Raw genomic sequence first — 19030 nt, 5'->3', positions numbered from 1 at the left:
CACACGCACGCACACACACACACGCACGCACGCACGCACGCACGCACGCACGCACACACACACACACACACACACACACACACACACACACACACACACACATCACCCCCAATAACTACTCCTGAGCACAGTAGCAGCGCAGCTCAATGGCTAGCAGCATGCACAAATGTGATCCTACTGTGCAGTTCCCAGGAGAGATTGTGAGTATGAGCGTAAATCATGTAGTCATGGAGTTTGCTAAGCAAGAATCAGGTGACTAAAGCTCAGAAAAAAAACAAAGCAATGATATGATCCCCTACAATGAATATGCAAATAAATGAATTAAAATGATTTTTCATCATGTATAGCACAAACGTAGCGTTGTTCTAACAGCGTAGCTATTCATCCCAGCAGTAAGCTGGAGGCAGTTATCATAAAATATGAAATATTAAACGCTATAAATCATTCAATATTACTAACGTAGATATGATCTGTTTAATTGCTCTATTTGTTAGGCACTTGTTAAGTAACACACAGTTTTGAATCATTATCTGTTACATGATTGACTATTTACATTTTACACCCTTACAACATCTAAATAACATCAACCTAATTTATTTTCTTCTTATCCTCTTAAGCCCCCAGCTATTTTGTGATTTTTCCTAAAAAAAAAACATTCCCAAATCCAGTCAGTAAAAGCTGCAAAAACCTAATGGCTAAAATTAACAACCTTGGGGTCAATGGACAAAGCGGTATGCGGAGAGTTTTGAAATACAGTAAGCCCTTATCGCCAGGCCAGAGGGAGATTTCCAAAACTCCTGAAAAGATTGGCATTGCAACATCCACCAAATCAAAACTATGCAAGCAATATTTAGACATATGTGCTGTTTAAATCTATAAGGTTGGCTAAAATAAAGTACTGCCGTAAACAGGGGTTTGGTTTGATAGAGATGGAATGTGTCAGAGTGTAAAGGAAGTCAGGGGTCTTGGTGTGATGTCTTTGCATGCTGTAAGCTGTTTATTGAACAATATACAAGATTCAATCAAAAAGTTCTGAGGCTGTTCCTGTTGCGCCCAAATGGAGCATAAAACAGTGATGTGCATGGTGCAGGTGGATTCTGTAATGTTGTTGAGTAAGGACCTGACATGCTTCAGAAAGCCTACAGAATTAAAGCAATAAGGCCGGTAAGGTCATTTGAGTTTCAAAAACCACAGAACATCATAAAAAGGCATGTCAGGTCAGAAGCACGCCAGCGGTTTTCATTCACAAGGTTGTGCACAATTAATTTGTCCCCCAGGGTCAGACTGTCAACACTGACTTCTACTATGATGTTCTGAGGCACCTGCCGGAAAACATTTGGCACCGGAAATGTGGGGCGATGGGAACTGGGTTCTCCAACATGACAATGGATCCGTTCACAGTGCGTTGACATCACACAAGTTTCTCATTCACAACAACACAATCGCTCCCGGGTTCTACTGTGGATCTCTTCCACAGTGTCAAAATGGCAGCGCTTCAGGTTGAATGTTTGGGGAACAGAAAGAAGTCACAAGGAGACACATCTGGCGAGTAGAAATTACTGCATTATACAAACTCAACATTTTCTGTATCTATTTCAAATTAAAAGCCCTCTAGTTGATTCAGTGGAAAAATACCCTTTATTTCTTAGCAAGGCTTTAATGTGAAATATTTGCATGAACATGTTGTGACTGAAATTGGAAACATCACACATTAACTTTGATGCTAGACCTTAAAAATTGTGGTGATACAATTTGGTGTTTGAAGCTTCTGAACTTTGTACAAACTGCAGTTGTGAGAAAGAAAACAGAACCTTGCTATACTGTTAATGATGAGAGCGTGGGTGACTCTCTTTATGATTATTATTTTTCTTACTTCTTTTTAGGTCACAAAAGCATAAAACATTGCTTCATTGTTTCATTATTTTGTTTTTGAAAGGAACAGATATTAGGCAGTTGAATGTTGCATTGTTTTCAGTCCACATTAACACACACAAACAAACACACAGTATGGTGGTAAAAATTGGATGAAGTAAACAAGCCACAAAAAAAAGTAATTTAAGGTTGGCTCATATTTTACAGACTGTAGAATATACGTCTGCATTCGCAGTTGGTTTGGAGGCATTTTTTCAAGCCACTGTCTAAGAATATACCTAATCAAAAAAGCTGTGTTTAAACAAAGTAGGCAGAACACCAGAGTTCATGCATGTGTTGGTAGGTTAATGTTAAAGTGAAGAAAATACATATTGTGCACTAACTCTCATTTCAAGTCAGGGGAAATCTACTGCAGCAGCTAAAAAGGGTCAATTAAAGTACAAGGTTACACCAGGGAGCTGTAGTAAGGCCAACACGAGTCCTGTACTGCTGGTTAGAGATGCCATGCAAGCTTTTAGCTGAAACGAAAGCCATGACAGTGCATTAGTGGCCCAACTATCCAAAACAGGTCGTCCTTTCATGCCTCGGAAATGTTGGAAAAAGCGATGTCCCCTTGAGCTTACCTCAGTCAGTGGTTGTGTTTTGTGTTGATTGAATAGAAAATATGCAAACGTTACAGTCTGCAAACAGAATGTGGATTTCTTTATTACAGTGACATGTTTCGGGCATGACCGTTTAACCTGGTAGTTATTTAAACAGTAGGCTGACAAATCAAATAAAGAAAACAGCTTGTGTTAAGACAGCTGTTATTCACTGTTTTTGCAGTCCAGTACAGTACAGTACTGTGCAAATGCTTTTTACACTTCAGATGTGTAGTTTCTTTATCCCTAACGCAATACCATCATGGAGGCATCTGATGTGTCCGAGATTCATTCTGCAGCATGACAGAGACCTAAAATGTACGGCTGGAGTCACGAAGAACTAAAAGGAGTCCCGTAGCAGATGGTAAAGCCCCTTCAGAGTCCTGATCTCAACATTATGAAGTCAGTCTGGGATTACATGAATAGACAGAAGTCACTGAGACAGCCTGAAGCCACAAAGGAACTGTGGCAAGTTCTCCAATATGCCTGTAATAACCTTCCTGCCAAGTACTTTAAAACCTGTATGCAAAGTGTTTCTAGGAGAACTGGTGCTGTTTTAAAGACAAAGCTATTTACTGTACTTGGCATTAAGTTAATTGATCCAAAAAATAAAGTCATATTCAAGGCATTATTTTTGAAAACATCCTGATTACCCAAACCAGCCACTATACAACTGTTACTGATGTTGTAAGCTGGCTAGCAACAAACACACCAACTGTAGTTTCTGGAGGCTCTGACAGTCTCTCTCTTTTTTTATGTGTCCACTTGGGTTATCCACTGACTTGTGCTGCATCTAAAATGTACCCTTCTGTCTGAACACATCTGTAGATTAGAAGATTGATGCCACATCCAATGTCACTGTAGGGTCTGAGAGCCACAATCAGCAAGTCTTCCATAGACTTCCAAGAGGGCAAAAACACCCTTGTCCAAACTTAAAAATCCACAAACCAGCACCTTTAAACTTTAACAATTGTGTGTTCTACTCCTTTTAGTCAATGTGCACACACAAGACATGTAAAAAGTGATGTGAAATTAAGCTTTTAGGGTAAGTTATATGTTGGGACTACTTGTCTTTGAGGTTGCGTGGTCTGTTGCTGCATTTACCTGATTCTGACAGTGAAGAACCAGAAAATGTCCCATTACTGACTTGAATTTCATACTTACTGGATAAATATATAGCATAAATCTTTTGGCAAGAAAGTGAATTAGTGCATTCCTCAAACTTTTGATCTATTGCTGTACAGTGAGTCATTTCAAAGAGAAAGCAACTTTCAGTAAAATATGTAATTTTCCCTCAAAGCAGAAAACATCTCTGCTTGGCTTTTAAAATGGCAGAGAATCTACTTTTGCTTTCTGTTGCTTATTCTGTGTCAAATTATGTCCTGTTCCTGGTTGTCTTTCCTACTCAGAATCCTTTTGTTGGAAGAAAACATATTTCTTGCTTTTCATGCAGCGGGGACATATTAGCATTTTACAACATTGTGCCGATTTAAAAATGTGGAAGCCAGCTTTCACTCACAAAGCAAAATGTGCTGGTGTCCAAACTGTCTAAGGGGGTGCTTGTACTCTATATTTGTGTTTGTATGCGTGTGTGTGTGTGTGTGTGTGTGTGTGTGTGTGTGTGTGTGTGTGTGTGTTGCCCTGTATAAAATACTAAGCCAAAGAAAGACAGCCTCTTTAATCTGCTCCACAGCAACTTTCAGGGTGAAGGAATAAAAAAAGGTTCTGAAACAGGACACAAAAATCACACACAAAATGAACAGCTTGGTGAAAAATGTGCAAGAGAGCATAAACAGAAGTAAAGGGGGCTTGCTGCTATCATCATGGTAGAATAAGCTGGGGCAACGAGCAGGGAATTAAGATTCGGATGCGTGGCGAAGCAGGACTGTGTGTTTGTATATGTGTGTGTGTGTGTGTGTGTGTGTGTGTGTGGAAAACAAAGTAAACCATATGACCTACAAAATCACCCTCCTATCTGCACAAATCTTCACCCACCCAATTTACTTCTTGGAGGCTTTTGACAAACTCTCCATAAAAATTGTGGATTTGATAAATTATGGTTAGGTAGGTTTCTTTGAGTTTTACTATAAAATGATTCAGGCTTTGAAATGACCTTTTTTTTTTTTTTTTTTACCAAACCCACATATGCAACCTGTCTGGTTTGAAAAGGCCCTTTTAATAAAGCTGCAACGCTCTTCATGTTTGGTTAAAAAATTTTAAACAAGATTGCTACTTGCATTTTTAGTGGCGATGCAATTCAAAAATGTAATCCCTGGAGGAATGGCGACATGAGATCTCCCCTGTTTCATCAATTTATTTCACCTTTTTACAGACTTTTTCCGCTGATTAGAAGAGTAGGTGTCTCCTCTCATCCTTTACATTCTAAAAATGCCAATTTGCGACTTAACAAGTTAAGTCTCGGGTGACACTGTCAGCTGGTTTGAGACGAACTAAAGGCGGCCAGTTCACACTGCTGCACCTTTTCTCTGCAACTTTCTGAAACAGTTTGTCTCATCACAAATATTTGGTCTGAACTGGGACTGAAATGCACCACTTGCAGGTTTTATTTGTAATCAGCAGGTACTGTTAACATTACCAAAAAATGATATGTCCCTTAGGATCATTCTGACAATATTCAGGTTTTTTTTTGTTGTTGGTTTTTTTTATTAAGTCGATTAAATTATCTTCAAAACTGTGAAAGCAGGCCACAAATATTTTGTTTCACTTAAAAAAAACAAAAACAACAACAAACAAACAAAATAATTTTCTAAAACATCCGGACACTGCAGTTTTTGGCAAACTTTAATCAAACAGCAGTGAAGAGTGCATGTTTGTGGGGACGATTTGCAGTTGCGGATTTATACTCATTCATCCCTCTGGTGAGTATTTCCACAGGTAAAATATGTAGCTCAAAATAAAGAAACAAACAAAAAACATAGTGCCCATGTTTACTATGCTGCAGACACACATTACCCAGTGCATTTTTAGTGCCTTACATTAAGTCTAACAAAGTGAAAACCTATTGTCAATATGTGTATCATTTTCATTTGTAAACATTCACGAACACAACATGTTTGCAGTGACTGGCCCAGGATAGCTTCCATAAACCCCCCCCCCCCCCCCCCCCCCCAGCTCAACCTGAATTTATATTTTTCCTTTTTTTTCTGCTCAACATGAATGTTTTTCTTTTTCCCTTCTTTGGCTTCACCTTTCCTGATCTACATCTTTTTGGTCCATTTCTGCATTTTCCAAATCTCTACACCTGCAGTGAGTAAAGTGCTATAAAGAGCAATAGTAATAATGGAAAAATATGCATCAAAACACCAAAACATTGTGTCAGAAATGAAACAACCCCAGACTACAGGAAGGTGACTAATTTAAAAATGTAATTGGATTTTTAGTTTCAACTGGCACATATGTTGTTATCAAGCTTTTTATTAATTTGTGCGTGGAAAAGAATCAACTTATAACTCCCAGGGCTGAGGAGTGGGACTAAAACTGCAATAAACATCTGTACAATTATTTTATCCTATGAGCCTCTCTTCGATTTGCAAATACATTCTTACACTCTGCAGCACATGAAAGCCAAGGTCTTTAGGTCTGCATACACGGTGCCTCATCCGTGCTTCCAGTTTTCAAGTTTTAGCCACCTCTCTAATCCATATCAAGCCCATGTGATCCATTGTGAAGCGAGTTTTGTTGCAAACTGATATGGAGGAGGGTTCTGACCTTTTTGCTATGCTTAAGCTTAAATATCTAAAATATTTTTTTTTTTCTTAAATACTATGATTTCTAGCACAGATGAAAACATGAACTGGATCATGGTCTGCATTGATGTATCCCTGAGGAATTATTTTGAAGTATTTATTATTGCAATCATTTTGCAATGATAATAAACCCCTTTGAGTCTAAAGGTGACCCTTTCACAGCTGTGGTTCAAGGATGCGCTCAGTGGGTTAGTTGAAACGCACCACTTCCACTCAGTAGTTTAAAGATTTAGGGCCAGGGTCCTCATTACCACAGCTTTCCCCCATGATGTATAATGCTTCATACCCTGCTATTGCTCTTACAATGCTTTCTGAGTGTAAAAGAAGACCAATATAAATCCTAAGACAACTGTAGCTATTTAGCTGATATGACCTTATTCTGTGTTTCAAACTGCTTAGTATTTATTCTTGTTCAAGCAAGAAATTGAGTTGTAGTAAAATCTCAGCTGGATGCCAGCACAATATCTAGGAATTAAATTGAAATGCTGAATAATCTGCAGCGCACAATTGATGTCAATCTGTAAAATGTCAATGCAGGAAGTAAGTTTCTTTCCAAATCCGTCAGACATTTGTAACTACCCAAAATTTGATAGGTGACAGATGATTTGGCAGAACTGTTGGCAAATTTGAGGGATATTAACGAAATTAGGATGATGTTAAAGTACACACTCTGGTAAATTTGAATGGGAGCATTTGAATATAAACTAATTATTATTCTACTTTGTAAAAATGATGAGGGTTTAAGATTCAGATGCATTGTCTTTGAAGGTACACCACAGGGAAACGCTTCATTTTTACAGTAAAAGAAATGCTGAATAGGACATTGCACAGAGTTGCTGAAGTTAACTGAGGCCAACTGCAACTCTATAGTTGTCACGCACAAATATTGTGAAGGAAAAAAAATATTTCAATACTAATATCAGAGTTCTTTCTTTGGTTGGTGACACACTAAAGCTAGCACAATTAGCACATTAGCAGCTACAGGCTTAGCAGCAGCAGACCATTTTTGATACACTTTGGGTTAGACAAATTATGTTTGATCACTCAATACTGTGTTCTCACATTACAATATGCTGGTACATGTGTCTGAAGAAATTGACCACTCATAGAACACAATTGCCAGGTAGCTCATTCTGTTGGCCTCATAAAAAAAAAAGCTATTTGGAAAGAAAAATAGCTTATGTCATGTGTCTGATCTACAACTGCATATTCTGAGAACCCCTGATGAATTCTCCATGACAAAAATGATCGCTGTGAGGTTTTAACTCCATACGGATTAAGCTGCGCACCACTCAATTATCACCCACTGGTTGCTGGGAGATTTATGTGCGATTGTTAGACCTATCATAAGTTCAGCAGTGACATGCATAGGTAACCTTGCAAGGGCAAATGCAACGTAGCTCCTTGAAACAAATCTGATAATCGTGTGTGCTCACAAATGGCATAATGTGTGTTGAGTAATGAGAAGGAGGGTTTGAGCAGAACACAGACCTCATCAATGGAGCCTTTTTCTTCATCTTGATTCGTATAATACCTGTTGATTAAACACTGAGTGATTCCACTGATGCTCTCTGGTGAACCCTCCAATTTGTAAAGGAGACAAATTAAAGTGCTCCATCAAAATGTGATCAATGCCAGAGAGCCTCTGGCTGAAATCGGCACCACGACATAATGAAGCTATAATTCAACTTTACTGCATGGTAAATGAATGATGGACATTTGAGAGAACCCAGGAAGGATTTCCTTCTAACTCATTGCCTCTTTTATATGTCAACTTGAGAAATTAACCTAAAATCAATCTTCCTTTACCGCACTTCTTGTATAAAATAATTACTGTTGCTACAACATTTTATTTTAGAGCAACGTTTTATTTTCATGAAATCACTGATTCAATGGTAACTTACCATAAGAGTTGGCTGGCCTAAAATTATTTGAGGTAACTCTGTAATACCTAACAAAGGCTAATTTGAATTAGATCATGAGAAACTCTCTCAATCAGATCCCACTCTTGGATCTGTATTGTTACATGTGAAACATGAAAATTCAAGTATTTGGGAATAGTGAGCAACACCCATTTCATATTTAATTTTACATTAAAGGATAATGGATATCTGTTAACTTTAACTCTTTACTTACAAACTACAAATACTGGTCAAAGCTTAACAGGTTTGATCTGTGTGCACTATCATGGATATTGTAATAGCACTTAATTTCATTTAAACCAATTATTGTATCAATATTTTGCATGTTTATTTGTATATATATATATATACTTAATTCACACCAATTATGCAAGTGCATGACAATAATCTTTAAAAGATTGTATTTAGTTGAATCTTTAGAGATAGCATTACTTTTTAATACTGTCTTTTACTGATCCCAGTACACTGGGCTCCCGATGTCCCTTGCTGGATGATTTAAAAAAAGAACTGTCATGGGTTCAAGGGTTTACCAAAGCTATGGATTGATTGCAATTCTCCACTGGTGATAAAATCTTACTCTTATTTGTGATCTGCAAAGCCAAGTCAAAATGAATGTTTTTATATCCACTTAAATTCATTACACTCCCTTCATTCACATTCAGGATGAGGATGAGGATCATCTAACATTTTGTGAGTGCCAGGGACAGGACGAAATGAAAGCTGAAATACAATATTGCCTGGATTGGAAGATTTTAGCAGACAATGGTTTACTTTAACAATAACTCTCTTGTTGAATGGATTTTACATTCTTCTTATTTTATATCAAAATAATCATAATAACAATGGGAGACAATATGTTTGCTTGTGGCTAATCTACTTGAAGTTCTTCCTTCTAAAACTACAGCTTTCATACAGCCACCTGCCCCAAATACATATGAATAAGGACTCAGACTTCACAAAGGCAGCTTTGGCATGCATCAAAAGTTCTTAATACGATACTTTACCTGCAAGGCACCCCATAAGTGACTGCAGCACCAGCAGTTTCCATAGCAACATCATCTTCAATTCCGTCGGGTCAAAGTAGTCTCACATCCAATCACAAATGTATGGAATCCGATTTGCACCTTTCTGGTTTTACGATCTGTAGAAAAAGAAACAGGTGAGATGAGCTGCCAGTAAGTCTCATTAGCAGTACCTTTGAAATTCAGTCTACTTCTTTTCCTGTTCAGCATGCTGATTTCACAAGGTGTGGAACAAAAAGCCTGCAAAAGGGTACAGACAAGTTATCATATGTGCTAATTATGAACTGCATTGATGGGCAATAAGCCAAACCCAAACCTGTGACTTTGTTACATTTGATTATCCACCATTAGTCACGATAACTTTTTACTACTGGTTTCACTTTCCTTTAAGCTAACCTACAGCAAAAAAAAGAATGGCTCTCATTGTTGGGTTGGGATAATATATGGACATAAAGTATATATTTATTACCGTATATCCAGCCACACTATGGTCATTTTAAGTCCGTTTGAAAGCCAAGCCACTCATTTAAGTTCGCATGGCATTGTTTTTGCTAAAAATCCATGTAACTTTCACACTCATACAAGATAAAAGTCAAAAGATGGAAAAAGTTGTAACATTGGGAAAAAAAACAACAACAAAAAAAACTGCTAAAGAACTTTAAAATGGTTGTGTGCTTTTCCCTGAACACAGACCATCCCTGGAGTTGGAATTCAAACTCGCAAGTTTGTTTATCAGGAGGGAAGCACTCAGTGTCTCAAACTTTAGTAAAAGGAAAAAAGGCTGAATGAGGCCGAAGTGAAGAAATAAATTGTCAAATGAATACCACTATTGTTGGTCTTTTTATATGTCTGTTTGTCTGTTTGTGTCAAAAAAAGAAACCCAGACATTATAAGAAAATTGAGATCAGTGTGTTGCATTACAAACATATTAAGTTATACAAAAACACAAAACATTTACACGCAACTTGTGTAAATGTTTGAATGTAGTTTGAATTTTTACACTGTCTTTGGTTGTTTTCACAGTATCTACATGTCTTATGTCAAATTGTGTTAGTTTTAGTTAAAGTTAGGTCACTCAAGTACCATTATTTAGCATGTACAGAGTACTTTACATGTTTTGGGAAACATTTTCTGAAAAGCAATTAAAATGGACAAAGGTTTGCCTATATAGACACTGTCTGTATATGATTGGATTAATGAGTGTGTCAGTATTTTGATGCATATTACTAGCCTGACTCTGCCTGACTATGAGTCTTCTCTGTGATTATACTTTGGAAACCCTTAGCAAATAAGGTGTGCTAATCCATTCTGAAGGGTAGACTAAACATGGACCAGAAGGGGCAGCTACGTATGATAACATTTCCAACAGTGGCTGTGGTAAATTTCAGCACACAGCTTATGATATATGGTGGTCCATGCAGATTGGTTAAAAGCTGCTCCAGTTTTTTCAAAATGACCCTGAAGGCTGCCCCCAACAGGATGCAACAATTGGAAACAAACCCCAAGTTAGTGTGGAGAAATTGCAATGAATTTGGGATAATAGTGCTTTGAAGTGTCAAAAATTGAATAATGGTGGGAAAGGCACAAAAATATATATATATATTTTTCCAACAATTGTTTCACACCAGTAGCAAACATTTCTTAGATGTTGACACTAGATCATTCAACATCTTACCTCCCCCATAATGCTTTGGGGTTGGAAACAATGTAACGTCAACATAACACCACTATGGAATCAATGGGTTAGATTCATGCTGCACAGATACAGTTGTATTTTTTTTTTCTTTCCGATACATATTATATAGGTAAAACCAATATTATGTACAACTTGGGGTTATAGACATTCCATGGGGACTAATACAATACATTGAATTGATGACATTTAGGCCTTGTAAAATCAGCTCAGAGAATATCAGCTTTTGCTTACCGATTTTGATTCTTTGATTAAAAAAAAAAAAAAAAAAAAAAAAAAAAAGTTACAATAACAAACTAATTAGGCAAAGTGACTCTAAAAAACATGTTTCCCCAAAGTAATTTACATGGACTGTTTTTGAGCGATTGGTAAAAAAAAAAAAGATTTGTTCACATCGGCTTGTTGCCTTCTACTTCTTTTATCGTCATTGCTACCCTTTAGGACCCATAACCTTCACCACCTGCCAATGTGACTTATCACCCTATGCAGCTGCCAGAAATGTGTATTCTACACCTGTGTTCATGGCATGCGGATACATTTTGTAAAGATTCATTAGGTAAGGTGAGATAAACCAAATAATGGGATTAATTCTTTAAACATTGGCTGCTAAACACTAAACAAGGTATGTATTTATTTTCCGATTTCCAGGCTGAACGTTAAAATGCTTTCTACGTTATACCGATAGGTATTTGATTTAAAGTGGTTGTTGAGTAAAACCGGATGAAAATAGGGCACAGTGAAGGGAGGCAGATGTATCCAGTTTGCCGCTCACTCTGAGGGAAGAATACAGAAAAAGTTCTTGAAATGTCAGAGGCTGCCTTTTGAAAAGCTGTACTATTGTAAGAATGAAAGCAATACCAACAGTTGAGAAGGAAACAAGCCGTAATAATCTAACGTCTCCTGGGTAAAAATATATTTAGAGCTGAGGCATGTTCAACCGAAACCTTTTCAATATTACAACTACTTGGGTAATTTTGCCATCACAAAGAAGCACAGAAGAACTCTGTTATTCCACCCCTGCTGTGATTCAGTGTATAAACAGCACAGAGTTTTAAAACACAGACACAGAAAGTGAGACAAAACCACAGAAAAACACCTGAAAATGTTTGAGTAGGCCACGCTCTCATTAATCTCAGATTCTCTACCTTGCAGCTGTCTCCTGCCTCCACCTACAGAAAAGAGGCCTTTTATCTCCATACATCATGTAGAGGCTTGTCAGAATCTGTCTTGGCTATATCAGTGGTTCGAGGCTCTGCCTTACTCCTAGAGAGCAGTTTTATGCATATTAAAGCATGTCTTATGAAAGCACCGAGCCCGGTGCCTATTAGGCTAATGCCTGTTTTGCCTGTGGTGTTGGTTTCCTTTTAACATTTTACTCCAGTGTTATTTAATAGATTCAATTAGTACAAAACATTTAGTGTGATGCACAGAGGAATGACAGGTTTAATTGCAGGATTCTTTTTGGGGACACACCTAACCTTACAGTGTACTTAATTGGGGATATAAACAGATACCGTATCATATTATGACATAGGATCATGTAAATGCAAGCCTTTATTGCTTGTTTGCCTGAACTAAGAATTTTTCCTTTGTTATTTTACAAGAAAACAAAAAAACAATTTGGTAATAATGTCACTTTTAGCAGCAAGAAATATGTTGCATCCCTCTACCAACTAAGGCAGTCAAAAGAAAGAAATTCACAATGCCAGGAGTACACAAAACAGGCAAATAAAAACATAGAGCGCAGGCTGGGACTGACTACAAAAAGAAGGGTCCAAAATGCAAACAAGAACAGGTACGGTACAAACATGTGGAGCCAAACCTGCGGGGTGCACTACAAAGCAAGTTAAGCATACTCTGGCTTTCTTTGTACGAGCGGGCTCCACAAAGCAGAAACTCGCAGGCAATCAGCACTACGACGGTGGTGATCAAGTTTCTTTGTTAACCCAGACTTTCTGCTTTAGGCAGAGTGCATTCACATAAAATGGGAGGTGTTTGCAGCATTTGACCACTTACAAACATGGACAAGTGTATTGACAGCAGAATTACATGTTTTACAAAAGAGAAGCAAATTATAATTGTAAAAAAAACATGAGGACGTTACATGCATAATCAAGGCTGTGCTGACAAAAAAAATTGCAGACTATGTGACTGTGCAACCTAAGTTGAAAAGCTTGTGTCACCTTACCATGAAGTGCACAGGAAAATCTGACTCTAATTACATGTGCATATTTCATGAAATTAATGGTTTCTTAAATGTATTCTTGTGAGATGTTGGAACGTTTTAGTGTTATCCTTTCACCTGCGGCCCCGGAGGTGTCTAACGGACTGAGGAGCAAATAAGAAATAAATATACAAACATAATTCAAAGCAGTAGATATGTTTACTGTCATAAGGCTACAACAAGTGCAATGGTTTTGTTCTTCAATCAGTCCCTGTTGTAGGATAACATCAGTATAAAAACACAATGAAATAAATCTATATCTCATATAAAAATCGCCAAGGAAAGTCACAGATGTTTGCCGGTCTCTGAAAACTTTGCCCCCCGCAGAGAACTGTCTAACTCCGCGCAGCGAGCTCCACGGGATCTTGTACGATTGCCGATGACATTTTCCAAGAGAATTGATTCGTCAGTAAGCGGTACTTTCTTACATTTGGATCCGATATCTTGAACATAACCTGCTGGACCAGGTAAAGTTCACAGCATAAGTTACCGTGGTGATGTAGCCAGGTTAAAAGAGTCATACCTTTGTGACACTGACAACCCTGGCTTTAGTCTCAACATACCTCGCTAACCCACTAATCTTGCTTGGTACCCCTCTGGTAACTGGAAAGATGAACTGGCACCAAGTGAGGCAAGTTGATATCTGACTGACCAATTATGTTAATTGAAAATAATTCTTCATAATATAACTAATATTCAGTATTGTGTTTTATTTCTATCCATTTGCTGTATTTTATTTATTTATTGTTATAATATATTTTATAAGGTGGAACAAATTCTCAGCCTCTGACAGTCTGGCAAGTTCCAGAAAATGATTGTCGGAGGGAGGGATGGGGAAGAGCGATTGAAAATTGTACTTTAAATGGATACCGTGCATATTTAACGACACAAAAACATTTTATACCCAGTGTAATTTATTCATCTTTTTCAATTAAGCACTCAGCCATTTTTAGTCATCAAACTATATGCTCTGAACAATGTTCCAGTATCAAAATGTGAGATATGATAAAAAAAAATATTAGTTTTTCTATTTTTTTTTTTTATCTATTCAATGTTTAGAGATGCTAGCACCTAAGTTAATAACTGAAGCTTTTTCAATGACAGTATGCTAATTAAAACATTAAAACAGTGAAACATTGGCTTTCAGCTGTTGCCCCTGACCATTTTCGTAGACTTACACAGTACAGACAGTTGCTTTTGCAAGATGTATTTTACAGCATGTTTTGCACTTCCCTAGGCCCTTGCTTTCAACCAGATGACTCTGTGTTCCCCACCACCTCCACTCAAGCAAAAATAGTCCCAGTGGCTTGTCTAAGGGCTTTGGGTGTGTGCAGGGGCTAGTGTAGGCTTGTGCAGGGTGACACCCAACCCTGGTCGGTCACTCGGAAACTTCCCCATGGTGGGTGCAACAGCTTAGCTACAGTTGCACTGCGTGTGCTTCCAATTACCGTTGCCCTCCTTGCACCATATGGAGGCAGGCAGTGCGGATGTCTTCCAGGATTTTCTATTATTGAATCGGCTTAATATCTAAAGGAATGCACAACTGCATTTGCAGAACAGCCATCAGGAACCCCTTTCTCTGAAATAACATGTGATTGCCCGAACGTTTTTGTCACAGACTACATTTTCTAAAGCCTGAATACAGAGCCATGAGACTTGTGTTCTAGTATTTCTCCCTGCTGATTTATAGGTCTTGTTTCCACATGATTTGGCAGTTCGTATACTGATCTGTATCTGTATGTAAAGGAGGAGCTTCTTCCGGGTGTAAAAATCCCTTTAGAATTCCCAGAGCATACGCACAGAGATGGAGTTACTCTTTGTAACTTAGTTTTCCTCCTGATTGTTAAGGTCTATTTTTACAGTATCAGAGTCTTAGTTTGGCTCCTTCCACCCCTTACATTTCAACCCAATAAAGCACACTAAAGGCAGCTAAAGATATCTACTGCGCACCACACAAACTTTCTTGTCTCTTGTTGCTGTAATCTATTTAGTTACTTGATTCCAGCAAAATGGAAGTTGATAAATGTTCTGGCTACACAGAGCATATCCAGCTCTGGCCTTGTTAACGAAGTGACCGGCTCACCAGTGCTTGTTATGTTACATCTATGACAAAGATGATTCTTTCTTCTTACGTACTCATTTAGAAAGACAGCATTCAAAGCTTTTAATAAGCCAAATCAAAGCTAACTGGAGGAAAATATAAACAAGGTAGAACTGTAGTGATACTTTGATCCGCAAATACTTCAAGTAACACTGCTGTGAAGTCACATGATTAAATAACTGCAAATAAGACGAAATGATGAGAGGGAATGCATCCCTTCCCGGTGTGACTTTTTATTATTGAAATTAGTAAAGGACTACTGCAATACCAGTTACACCACCGCTAGTACTGCTACTTACAGTATCACTATTTATACCAGTATTTATAGGCTACTGTCACCATTACAAATACTGTTGTTAGAACTAGATACTAGACCTGGTACAAATAGTACAAATCAAAAAGTAATTATAATTCACAGGTATCACTCTCTTTTTGTAATGCTGATATTCCCTGATTCCCTGCCATAATTTGCTGTTGGATTCAGCAACTAATCAAGCATTAGTTATCATAGATGTAATACCGTATACTGCAGCTTCATCTGCCATCACAAAGATTGATGATGCTTTAGGGCATAAGGGGAGGAGATAATCAGTCTATTCAGTCAGCAACAAATTACCAGAAAATTGAAAGATTGATACATTTTCACCCATCATATAGTTAACAGCTTATCCAATCTTTCATGCGCAAAATGACGAGAGAAATTGTGCACCAGTATCTTTTTTTCTAAATGCACAATAGTAGTTTGGTTATTCTGCCCTGTGTATTGTGAAAAAAAACTACTGCGAGATGATCTGCAGGGAAAGGAAATGTATACGATTATACATGAAAAAGTGCTCATAACATGAGCAATTTACTGCTGGAAAACTATGGTACAGGTCTTTTGAAATGATTTGTAACCATAAAAGGCAGTGACACTCAGTTACAGTAGGGACATAGCCCAATCAATCACCCTCTTGAAAACAGCAAAGTGTTTGCCTCTCCAAACTTTGGCGATGCAGAGAACTGTCGAAAATCAATCGATTAAAAATGCTTGTTGCAGGAGGAAACATGTCTTTGCACAGAAGGTGCAGAATCGCAATTTGAATAAAATTAGCTTGGGAGGAGATAACACACTTGGTTAATGTACTGCACTGGTCCTAAGAAATCCATTGTCCAATGATATCAGGGCAGAGAGTCCAAAAGGAGCAGTGGTGAGCAAAGGAGCATTTACGACTCAGTTTTTAACACCTGTCGATGATGCAGCAACCTTTATGTAATGTTCATTTGTTTAGGTAAGCAGTGATTACTAGGTGCTGGTTATTTGAAAATCTGGCCACAACCAAATAGCTAGAGTAAAAATGTAAGCCGTGTGAAGAGAAACAGAATAGTCACTATTTTGAGTGGAATCTGCTTATACTCGCATCCTGTTCAAATAACACAAAACATAACAATGTTATAAGCTTTTGACCCATTCTGAGAGCAAAGGCCCTCACCTTGCTCTCAGAATGGTACAAATACCTACAACTGCTCACCACAAGGCAACATCCCGAAAGTGAACAGATTTATACACTCAAGGGTTGCTCGGTTCAGGTAGACCATACTTAAACAACACACCACCACATATATTTGCCTTCCCTTTTAAACAGACATCAATTCCTATATTTGGATTTATTCAGCAAAACAGAGCACATTTGATTAAATTATATTTTAAATTTGATAAAACTGTGGCTGTTCCAGCTCAAATTTTGGACTGCGCACAGTCAGCGGCGTGATGCAAGAGTATAACTTAATATAAGCTATAGTAGCTCAAAGGAAAACAATAATTGTGCCAGGAAAAGTGTACGAAGTAAAATCTTTACATGTAAGTAGTGTCTACACAGATCTTTGAATGGACTCAAGTCATCTCACCTTCAAGCTACATGAATTCTTACACTTTCATATCTGTTGTGGGTTCCACCACACTGCTGCAACATTATGTTTTTGTTTTTACCCTTGTTTAGCACAAGACACACAGACACACACATCAACACAGAGGAGCGATAGAGAGGGAGAGAGCGCTGTAAAACGTTGCCCTTTACCTGTTAAATTATTGCCGTGATATAATTAGAGCCAAATTGGGTTTCTGCTATGATTACATGATGCACGTGTGAGTCACAGATCTTTTCCCTATCTATTTTTGCTGGGAACCATGCACGAAACGCATGAAAAATAGCAGTTGGTGCAATTCTCTAGATGATGCACTTCACACGCGAGGCATGTCTCACACAGGCCGTGTGGCTGCTATAATCTGTTGACATGGACGCTGAAAGGAAAATCAAGACGCTTCACATGCCACACACAAACTACGCAGGTCGTGTGGCCTGGGCCTTAAATTTACTGCAGAAAACCTTTTCTTGCTGTTTCAATATGTGACAGAACATTGAATTAAACCACAAAAAGGTGCTCATGCAATTTATCCCAACATCCGCTACATGGCTGCTGAGATTCTGAGCTACATACAGTGCATCCGGAAAGTATTCACAGCGCTTCACTTTAAAAAAAAAAATGAAAAATGTATTTTTTTTTTTTTTTTTTTTTACATTTTTGCAAATCTATTAAACATTTAAAACAAAACAAAAAAAAAATCACATGTACATAAGTATTCACAGCCTTTGCCATGGCACTCAAAATTGAGCTCAGGTGCATCCTGTTTCCACTGATCATCCTTGAGATGTTTCTACAACTTGATTGGAGTCCACCTGTGGTAAATTCAGTTGATTGGACATGATTTGGAAAGGCACACCCCAGCCGTAAATTAAAGAAGTTTGGAACCACCAGGACTCTTCCTAGAGTCGGCCGTCTGGTCAAACTGAGCGATCGGGGGAGAAGGGCCTTAGTCAGGGAGGTGACCAAGAACCCGATGGTCACTCTGACAGAGCTCCAACGTTGCTCTGTGAAGAGAGGAGAACCTTCCAGAAGGACAACCATCTCTGCAGCACTCCACCAAGCAGGCCTGTATGGTAGAGTGGCCAGACGGAAGCCACTCTTCAGTAAAAGGCACATGACAGCCCACCTGGAGTTTGCCAAAAGCACCTGAAGGACTCTCAGACCATGAGAAACAAAATTCTCTGGTCTGATGAAACAAAGATTGAACTCTTTGGTCTGATAGCCAAGCGTCATGTCTGGAGGAAACCAGGCATCGCTCATCACCTGACCAATACCATCCCTACAGTGAAGCATGGTGGTGGCAGCATCATGCTGTGGGGATGTTTTTCAGCGGCAGGAACTGGGAGACTAGTCAGGATGGAGAGAAAGATGAATGCAGCAACGTACAGAGACATCCTTGATGAAAACCTGCTCCAGAGCGCTCTGGACCTCAGACTGGGGCGAAGGTTCATCTTCTAACAGGACAACGACCCCAAGCACACAGCCAAGATAACAAAGGAGTGGCTTCGGGACAACTCTGTGAATGTCCTTGAGTGGCCCAGCCAGAGCCCAGACTTGAACCTGATTGAACATCTCTGGAGAGATCTGAAAATGGCTGTGCACCGACGCTCCCCATCCAACCTGATGGAGCTTGAGAGGTCCTGCAAAGAAGAATGGGAGAAACTGCCCAAGAATAGGTGTGCCACGCTTGTAGCATCATACTCAAAAAGACTTGAGGCTGTAATTGCTGCCAAAGGTACTTCAACAAAGTATTGAGCAAAGGCTTTGAATACTTATATACATGTTATATTTGCATCCTTTATTTTTAATAGATTTGCACAAAAAAAACACTTTTTTTTTTCACTTTGTTATTATGAGGTATTGTGTATAGAATTTTGAGGGAA

The 19030-nt window shown here is 38.4% G+C and overlaps 1 protein-coding gene across 3 annotated transcripts in view; it reads right to left on the bottom strand.

Moving 5' to 3' along the window:
- The window catches only part of cntn4 (contactin 4), a 151727-nt gene that overhangs the window by 123893 nt on the left and 8804 nt on the right, over positions 1-19030 (bottom strand). For all 3 annotated transcript variants that reach the window (XM_069166838.1, XM_069166761.1, XM_069166917.1), the window contains exon 2: positions 9207-9343. In XM_069166838.1, the coding sequence (XP_069022939.1) occupies positions 9207-9261 (55 nt within the window). In that variant the 5' untranslated portion in view covers positions 9262-9343. The remainder of the gene's footprint in view (positions 1-9206; positions 9344-19030) is intronic.

The sequence above is a fragment of the Embiotoca jacksoni genome, unplaced genomic scaffold (assembly GCF_022577435.1).
Source record: "Embiotoca jacksoni isolate LCO1_2020_lvr unplaced genomic scaffold, fEmbJac1.0.p SCAF_1, whole genome shotgun sequence".
NCBI classification, from domain to species: Eukaryota; Metazoa; Chordata; class Actinopteri; family Embiotocidae; genus Embiotoca; species Embiotoca jacksoni.
Note: the sequence above shows the minus strand (reverse complement) of the source record. Positions and strands in the feature narration are given on the sequence as shown.